The sequence below is a fragment of the Stegastes partitus genome, unplaced genomic scaffold (assembly GCF_000690725.1).
Source record: "Stegastes partitus isolate 25-593 unplaced genomic scaffold, Stegastes_partitus-1.0.2 Scaffold1437, whole genome shotgun sequence".
Classification (NCBI taxonomy): Eukaryota; Metazoa; Chordata; class Actinopteri; family Pomacentridae; genus Stegastes; species Stegastes partitus.
The window spans coordinates 26,166-35,794 of record NW_007579168.1 but is presented as its reverse complement, the minus strand read 5'-3'; the positions used below and the strand labels follow the sequence as shown (position 1 = coordinate 35,794).

The 9,629-nt window shown below is 43.3% G+C and overlaps 1 protein-coding gene across 1 annotated transcript; it reads right to left on the bottom strand.

The window, feature by feature from the left end:
- Positions 1–1,631: 1,631 nt before the first annotated feature.
- On the bottom strand, positions 1,632–7,046 carry kiaa0040 (KIAA0040 ortholog). Its single transcript, XM_008299601.1, has 2 exons — positions 6,891–7,046; positions 1,632–3,575 (listed from the first exon to the last, which is right to left on the bottom strand). Exon 2 carries the CDS (start codon positions 2,974–2,976, stop codon positions 2,647–2,649), a length of 330 nt encoding a protein of 109 aa, XP_008297823.1. The 5' UTR covers positions 2,977–3,575; positions 6,891–7,046; the 3' UTR covers positions 1,632–2,646.
- Between the last annotated feature and the right edge of the window lie 2,583 nt (positions 7,047–9,629).

Here is a 9,629-nt window from a genome sequence, read left to right as displayed (position 1 = left end):
TTTTTCCCCCATCCGTCTGCAAAACTTATTAATAATGATAGTGAAACTAAACATCTGCTGACATGAGAGTGGCTCCTAACTCCTACTAAGAAAGCAAATACAGGAAGAATACTTTCCAAAACTAATTAGTCTCCCCATTCTTTTATCTGCTACCCTCCCTCCTGTTATCATTATTATCATGCTGTTGTAAAGCCTGCCGCCGTCACTATTTAAAAATAAACAACAACAAAAAAACGAACCCTCTCGCTGACAAATGCAAAACCACAATGACATGTTCAGCAAACCCAGCAAACGTGTCAATGTTATTTCTTGGCAAACCTTTCAGTCGAGGCGGTTGCACTTATTAGTCATCATGCTTTGCTGCCAAGGCTATTATTTTTTGCAGGGCGAGCTCTCACATTAAGCCCAACATGTACATTTTCTCTCTCTCTGTGAACATGAAGACAGAAACCCCCGGCTTCCACGTGGGGATGTATCTGTCTGAGCGGTAGCGAAATGAGCGGAGGCCTGTTTTCCCAGCAGCACTTGAGCAAGAACTTAGTGCCAGAACAAGTGAACGCATAAAGATGATGATGATGATGCTGAGACGCGTCTGCTTAATTGGGCTTAGAGATGTCATAGACTTTCAAAAAAAATTAGCCTTCGGGCGCGATTCCCTCGAAGCCCAAATAGTTTGATTATTTCGGAGGTTCTCTTCTTCTTGAATATTTAAAAAAAATAATGTGTAAAGTCAAGCAAGTTTAAAGTAACTTTAAACGCTCTTCCACATAACTTTGAGGTGCATGAATGTGCTGCGGTTACAAACATTATTAAGTATTTGTCAAACCTTTAAGAAATCAAATGGTCCAAACAGACAGTAGAGCAAAAAGACGCAATAATCAAGTGATTGCTGAACACCAGCTCTTAATAGACCCCATTATTATATATTTACTGTATGATCAGAGCTTGAATAGTCAAAAAGCAATCTGTCACATTCTTTGTTATGTTTGTCTGCAAACACATGTGTGATTGTATATTGCTTTTTAATGATTATCTAGGGCTGCAGGGTGGCGCAGTTGGTAGCACTGTTGCAAGAAGGTCGCCGGTTCGCGTCCCGGTGGGGGCACCGGAATCTTTCTGCGTGGAGTTTGCATGTTCTCCCCGTGCAGCGTGGGTTCTCTCCGGGTTCTCCGGCTTCCTCCCACACAGTCCAAAAACATGTTGAGGTTAATTGGTGATTCTAAATTGTCCGTAGGTGTGAATGTGAGTGTGCTTGGTTGTCTGTCTCTAAGTGTAGCCCTGTGATAGACTGGCGACCTGTCCAGGGTGTCCCCTGCCTTCACCCTAAGTCGGCTGGGATAGACTCCAGCCCCCCGCGACCCTAGTGAGGATTAAGCGGTGTATAGATAATGGATGGATGGATGATTATCTAAACCTTCCATTTAATCCTTGGTAGAAAATTAACTGAAACACAAATAAGATAAACATATGGAACGTCTGACAGCACCTTAAAAACTGATTTTACAAACAGATTTAATGCCATTTTATTTTGTTGTTGTTTGCAAATAGAAAAAAAAAAGGTGGTGTGGTGGTTCCTATCAAACATTTAAATTAATTGCAAATAGTGGCCGAAAACTACTAAACTACACACATCGCTTCAACCGGACAGATTTATTTGCATAAGAATGCCAAACTGAAATGTTCAAAGTGTGTTTGCTCACCCCTGTCGGTGCTGCATCCCTCCATGATTGAATATTGATCAACTTATTAAGAAACTTGATAAACAGCTATTATTCTTAACCTCGCGTGTGGGAGTAAAAAGTAAAAAGTTTTCACTTTTGCGTTCACTGATGTGCAAAATATTAATAAATACAGAGCCAGGAAACATTACAGACTTCTACATTGTCTACTAAAAATGTTCTTTTGAATTATAGATTGTGCTTTCAAGGCTCATTTGACCTGAATAGTGCAGAGGATAAAGTCCATCTCTTGTAAATAGAACTTATCGCGTCAATAAAATAGACAAAAGAAGGAGGAGAAAAAAAATCTAAATGAAGAAAGTTAAAGGTTTCTTTCTGCAGGCGGTGAGTTCAGTTTTCTTTCTGGATGTTGGTGCGTTTTGCTTCAGAGAGTGAGAGTCAATCACACTCTACATTGCAGCCTGAATGTGAAAAGTAGGCAGTAATACAGCTATCTGAGCACTGGGCAGACCTCAAATTGGCTCTCGCTCCCAAATACAGACGCAATGAATTTCACATGGGAGCTCTAAGAACAAAGTGCTCTCAATAACACTGTTCTTCTCTCTCGCTCACACACACACACACACACACACACACGTACACACAGACACACACACACAGACACACTCTTGCGGGTGCTTGTCTCTGCCCGTTTCTTCCATTATGTACCACACGCATAAAAACCTCATAAAAATGCTGTAAACATCCTCATAAAACCACCACACATGACATCATACAAACACAAAGTGACAAGAGTATATACACTGTTTACACATTTCGACCCAATCCCTACGACGTGAAGTCCTTCCTGCTACTTTGACCGGCGTCTTTAGCCTCCTTTGAGTCCGAGACAGTTTTCCAATTTTGAGACGCTCCATCAGCTCCGCCTGCCACCTGGGTGAGCGATGTCAAAATAAAGGATGGATTCCTACACCATGGCCAGAGCGACCCTGTCAGGTGTCATCGGGCTCGTCTTGACGGAGATCCATAAGTCGTCGTTGTTGGCTGAGCCCTTTTTCTTCTTTGTTTCTGACCTTGAGGTTGCCATAGCGTCTCCACAGCAGCAGCAGCAGCCGTTGGCATGGCGACAGCAGCAGCAGTGGCAGCACACCACGACGGTAGTGAGGAGGACCAGCAGGGGAAGAGTGAGGAGGACCACCAGGCACACCGTGTTGTAGACCCCCTGGTTGTGTTTGTCCGTGGCGAAGCTCCAGAGCTGATTGAAAAAATCCTGGATGCTGTCCGTTTTCCCGTCCATGGCTCCGGGATGCAGAGCTCCTCGTCAACCGAGACTGTCTGGCTGCGGGCAAAGTTTTTAATAAATCCTTCAGAGAGCTGTGAGGTTTATAGGACAGTAAATGTGTATATTAGAGACACCAAAGTAATGAAGATATGATGTTCATTTGAGTTGAAAGTCCTTTTATGGGATCTGGAGCTTGTTTCAAAGTTGTAAGACATCAAGTTTTACTCAACGAAACACTCAATCAGTCCAACAGCTGTCAGATTGAACTTTCACGTGCTCCCTCTACTCATGAAAATCCAAGTCGAGATAGTTGCCTTGAGATACAGTTCTATCTGATGGAGCTATGTGCTTGGACTGAACTTTGAAGCCTCGTTTTACGAAGACCAAAGCATCTTTTAAAGAAGTTCCAAAAGCTGTTTATAAGAGCGCTTTCTTTCTTTCAAATCGCCCAGCTGCGATGAGTCTGATCTTGAGGAAATCGCCAGAATCTGCACTTCAGCCAAGTTTGTTTATACAGGTCGACATCCCGCTAATTGCTTTCTTGACTTTCCACTTGTCCTCGTGCCCTTTGGCTCTTGGATTGGCTTCAGAAAGGTGGTTCGATGATGGTGTGTCTGTGAAACCAAAAAAAACAAAACAAAAAGAGAGAGAGAGAGAGAAAGTTAACATGGACAGAAATTTGGTTTCAGGCAGCTCGTCCTTCGCCCGTTTTCGCTTTCCCTCCCTCCAATCCATCTTTCTGTCTCTTCCTTTAACATCTCTACTCCTGCTCTCTCTCCCCCCCCACCTCCTCTTGTCAATGTCAGCTTTGGATTTTTTTCAGCTTTCCCCTCATTAATATTGCAGAGGAGTCATTCAGGATTCAGGGCAGATCTCTCTAAGAGTCCCACTGAGGAAGACAGAGGCAAGGAGAGAGAAAGAGAGAGGGATGGAAAAAAAATTGAGGGAGATTGTGTCTGAGAGAAGGCGAGACAGAGATAGAGGTAACCAATCTTCCTAAGAGTCCCACTGAGATGGAAAGTGCGACAGAGTGTCAGAAAAAAAAAGAGAAGAGGGAGCGAGGCAGGCCAGAGAGAGACCTGCTGCTGGAGATTCGTATGAATACATCCAACTAATGGTTCCCATTGCAGGAGATAGGTAGAATCTGCCCTAAGTTCTCAAAAAATGTCACATTTTTTTCCCTTTGGCCTCAAATAAGATCGCTTTTTTAAACAGCTCTCCTCCAGAAGAAAACATGAAGTGAGGAGCTTCTGGAGAAGGTCTGCAAAAGGAAAAGTCAGAATAAAAGTAATATTGTTCCTTTCTGCTCTGAGAGTACAAACTCTTTGATTAAGTCGGAGGCCTTGGGCAACATCTTTTTTAAATGGTGTTAAACAAGTATAGTTTTTCAAATGGTTTCAAACACCATTTGACTCAAGTACGCTCCTTAGAGTCTATGTAGCTTTCGGCTACAGAGCTTCTTTGTATTCAAGTTGCAGGAAAGGGGGGAAAAAGAAGATTTTTCATCTCACATTTGGTTGCTTCTTAGGCAAAGAGAGAGAGAGAGAGAGAGAGGAAGATGCACCTGCAAGTGGAGAGCAAATAGATTTGGTGTGGCTGTCGCCGTGCGTTGCGTCTCATGTGTGAAATTAGTTTACCCGCAGACAGGCTGCTAACTTCCCTCCTGCTCATTTGCTCAACAGGAAGCTAAGCGCTCAGAGCAAAGTCGTACCTGAAACGTCAAAGCGAGAGTTCACAAAGTCTCATGTCAGAAAAGAGAGCCCACCGAAAATACATCAGCACTTTTGATTCCTTTTGAATATTTAATTAAATATTTTTGGGGTGTTTTTTTTGCATTAAATTTAAAAACAAGCTCACACACACATCGATCCGCCTGTTTTTTCTGCACATTTTTTTGATTTGTTAATGAAAAAGTTGTTTTAAAGTAAAAACAGACAAAATTAGAAACAAGGATAGAATCAAAATGAAACAGACTTTGTAGTCAGTCTATGAAACTTCAATGTTATTGAACGCGCCACTGATGAAAAGAAAAATGGCGGCGGGAAAAAAAACAAAACATAAGTCTCATGTGGGCCCTACCACCAGCTCTACATCTCACGAACCAAAACATAACAGCAGAGAACAGAGATGAGAGTTAATTTGCACTAAGATACGACACATTATTAATCCCACAGTGGGGAAATTTGCATTGTTACCTCTGGGTGGAATTAACAGTATTTCACGCAGTAATGTTATTGCACAGATTCCTTCATGGACTACGAAGAAGGCAGTTTGTCGTGAGCCATGCCACCACCACCACCGCATCGTTCTCCATTAACTATCGGCTACGAGCACATGCTGTTGCGATGAAGTCGGGCTGAGCTGCAGCACCTTTGTGTACACTCTGATCCCCCCTCACATTATGAAAACACCGTCAACAGGACAAGCCAGAGCCGGCCGAACAATAAGAGGGACGCAAAGAACAGGAGAGCAGCAGCAGCAGAGATGTTATCAGCTGGCTGCAAGAGAGAGAGAGATGACTAACAATGAATCAGTGGTAAAGTCATTAAACGGGACAGATAAGTCACTCGGTGTTATGATAATTACAGTCTGGGACCAGGAATTACTGTAAGTTATGTTTATACGTGGGTGAATTATAGTTTTTTGACGCTGACAGGTTTAATGTAAAAATGATCTGAGGGACTTTTTGTGTTGATAGAGTTTCATTTTCATTTTAAAACAGAATACTTTCAGGTAGCTTTACACTTTTGCTCACTATTGTCATTGCCAAGCCTCTCTTTCTCAGCAGGCCATAGCTGTGAGGGTAACTCCGGCTGTTTACACTGCTGATGACGCACGTCTGAGCACGGCCTGGTTTGTGATTTAAGCGAAACTGTTGATTCTGCAAAGAGAAAACACCCATATTTCACAAAAAAAGCGCGTTTTTACACAAGACTCCGGCTTTTTAAACGTTTCCCTTCTTCGGGCTGCCTCACCGAGATGCCATTCTAAGACTCCCACCGGCTTCTTCACTTTCTCATGACTTTGTTTTCTCCTTGAGCCATTCATATACAGGAAAAGGCCATTTCTAGGAGGGTTTTGAGGTGGTGGGGGGGACACAAAGCCAGGAAAGGGCTGAGAAAAATGTTATGATTGCACTCAGCAAGCCTCTGCTGCCCCTTTTTTTTTTAAGGAACATGTGCGACCTAAAAGACAAAAGTTGTGACAGAAGGCGAGGCAGGAATCTTTAATGACTCGCCCCGAGCACGCGGTCAGAGCAGATCCCTCATCAGTCACCGTTAATAGACAGCATACTTGGAAATGTTTAGTTTGACTCGAGTCATCTTCCATTTAAACAAAAAAAGCAACGTTTTTTTCCTGTTTTTTCTTTTCCTTTTTGCGGAAGAACACAGGAGCTATCTTGGAAGTGTGGCTGTTTTGTTCTGGCAGCAACAGGCCTGCTGATAATCTGGAGAGGAGCAGTTTTCTGCTGTGAGCAAGTGCACAAGCCCGTTACAGTTCAAGACTTGTGTCAACTCGATTTTTGACTCAGTGAAATGAGTAAAGTGGAGGTCGTGCTCACTGTAAGGGATGAGGAGAGCCTAAAAACCATCATCAGAGATTCTGATAAATTACAACCTTCGTATTCATAAACTCACACAAAGATAAACGACATGGTTTGTTTCTAAGACAATTACAAGAGGACATGCGTGACACTCCGGAGGACTCAAAGGCAGGAAGAAACCTTATCAGTTTATCGTTGCTACTTGTCAAACATCCTGTCAAATCCAACCGCTGCCAAAACAACATATTTTAAAGCGGGGTCTGTCACACAAGTAGCAATTTTACCTGGAATCACAACAACAAAAAGCATCAGCAGCTTTCATAAAGACCCACTCAGAGCGGTGTCAAACTATTTGCCGGCATTCAAGACTCTCTTTGAAAGTTACCTCGCAGGCACTTGTGAAGTCGCAGGTCTCCCCTCCTGTCTAATCCAGTCAGCTGCTCAAACTTCTGTTGTTTCTGATTTGGCATCTGGCTTCTGCTCTGCTCTGGTCCCCCTCACCCAGACATCTTGACAAGTCTTCACTTTCTGTTCCTGTTTCCCTCTCTGCCCTTGTTTCCCGTCCTCCTCCTCCTCCTCCTCCTCCTTCGCCTCCTCCTCTCTGTGAGTGTGTGTTTTGGTCACAACGTCACTGCACCCTGCCCACTTTGTGTAAGAATGGGCCCTCTGTCTGTGCTTGTGTGTTTCCTGCACGGCGCGCTGGATTCTTGCGGTCGCTTTACTTTACCCACACAACAAGCAACCCATGACATCAGATAGAGAGAGAGAGGGAGGCAGAAAGTTAAATAAACTGAGTAAGAAAATGTGATGTGAAATTACAGGAATGCTGCGTCAAATCCCCTCGCATGCACCGATCTGAAAACCTTGCAACACTACGACACAAGTTGCAGGCGAGGTTGACCGCTTCTTGCATAACTAAATGGCTGCTTGAACAAAAAAAGCACTCCACCCATCTCGGCACCCCTAAAACGAGAAGCAAAAGGAGAAGCGAAAACTGCACGTATACCGGCAGGTGAAAGAGTCCAACGAAAGCCAGATATGAAGGAGTCAGGTCATGTGAAGTGCACACACAGACACACTGACTTGTGCCCGTGGCGTTGTTGTCAATTCCACTTTCAGTGCAGTCAAGCAAAAGAGGGTTTTTTATTCAAGTAAGAACAAAGAGAAAAAAAAAGTGTTCCATTGACATCAAATAGCAGCTTCTTCTCCTCAAAGGGGTACTTTAGGAGTTCAAGCGCATTGACACGTGTACTGTGTGTGTGCACTACTGTACGATGCATGCTGGTGAACGGACAGTGGGCTGAATGATTCAAACATGTCGGCCTGCATAGTCCAGTCATATAAGTGCTATGAATTTCCTTTAGAAATATCACATTTTGGGTAACTCAACTGGTTAAGACGGTGACCCATGTACAGAGGCTATAGTCCCTGACATAGCGGCTCATTTGCTGCATGTCTTCTCCTCATGTTTCCCTGTCTCTCTTCACTATGCTGTCCAATAAATGCAAAACAGCTTGAAAAATAGAAAAGAAATATCACATTGTAGTGTAACTATTTCTTTTTTTTTTTTTTTTTTTACAGCATCTGTGTAAGAATTCATGGAAATAAATAATAATGGAGAAGGAATTTCCCAGTTTAAGACCCTTTGAAGTAGTTGAAAATATTAATACTTGTCCATGACCTTCATCTGAAGCATGATCAAAACTCTGTTGCTGTTTCATAATGATCTTCTGCAGGTGCTGCAGACGGAAACATCTTGTCGGATGATCTCAGAAACACCCTTCCTGACCATCTGACTGGCTGAACATGCAGCGTGCTCTTTTGTAGCTACGGGGCATGGTTACATGAAAATTGATGAGACAAGCCTCACCATGTCTGCAGGTGTGTCTGAGCCATCTTAGACAAATAGCAACCAGGCGTTCACACACACACGCAAGCACACACACACAAGCACACACACACACATACACCACACACACACACACACACACACACACACAGTGCCAGCACAGAGGGTGCTGTCTGCCTGGCAGGGCGTGCAGTGCTACACAGTGAAACTGTATCCCGGCTGCTGTTGGGGCTCGACGCTGTCCAGTCACCCCGAGCAGGAGCTGATTAATGACCTCAGTGCAGCAGCTCTCCCCCTTGATGGAAATCCTTCTTTCCAGTAGTTTATATAAAAAATGATTTCACTGTATTAAGGTTAAGGTGTCTTTTTTCCATTTGCTGCCTTTGATTGCTATTTAAAGAACCTGCATGTAGAAGTCATCTTCTCTTTGCATGAATCTACTTTTCTTTTTTTTTTCTTTTTTAAATGATCGTTGAATTATATCTTCCCTTTAACCCTTTACGGGGCAAATGACCATATTTGGTAACTTCCTTGGACGTTCAATATGTCCACCCTGTGCCTCTCCTTGAGGTAGAATAACCTTGTGCACTTTGATTTAGTTTGTCACTAAACAAATGTTTTAGGCCCTTTTGTTACTGGTTTGCATTGAGCTCCACTTTGATTTATTTTTAGAGATTAGTGCTAAAACCACAACCCCAAGAAAAATGTGACTAGGGGGGGTTGAAATTTTCATCTTCGAGGTATTTCAAGGAGTGCCCTATAAAGGGTTAAGGACACCGTATGTTCAACTTCTACTGCAGTGACTCATATACGTCCCATTTCCTCTATGGAAACCCCACTCTGGATTTATACTGCGTTGACCCTGTGCTGAAATGGGTGTAGCTCCCATCTGGTTTATGGAAACCTTTCCAATGAAGCTCACCTATGAGGGGGAGCTCAGACAATATATCCCTTTATCCTACTCGTGTCTGTAGCAGAACAAATTGCAGGAAAGACCACTGAGCTTACACCGGATCACTGATCATACAAATGGTGAGAGCGGGTAAAAAAAAAAAAAAAAAAAACTGTGACATTACCAGCAGCGTTAAGTAAAGCCTCATGGAATTACTGGCCTGTGCGAAAGGGCATTACCAATCACCATGACCTACCGGTTCTGCCAGCGCACAGTGAAACAAGCGCGAGCATGAACCCAACACTGTGCACTCTGTGAGTTCTTGAACGCGGGCGCTAATGAAAAGTGACTAAAGCAGTGTTGTAGTGGAATCTGACAAGAGT

Coding starts and splice junctions, on each gene's coding strand:
- kiaa0040 (XM_008299601.1), bottom strand. CDS start 2,976: ATGGACGGGAAAACGGACAGCATCCAGGATTTTTTCAATCAGCTCTGG.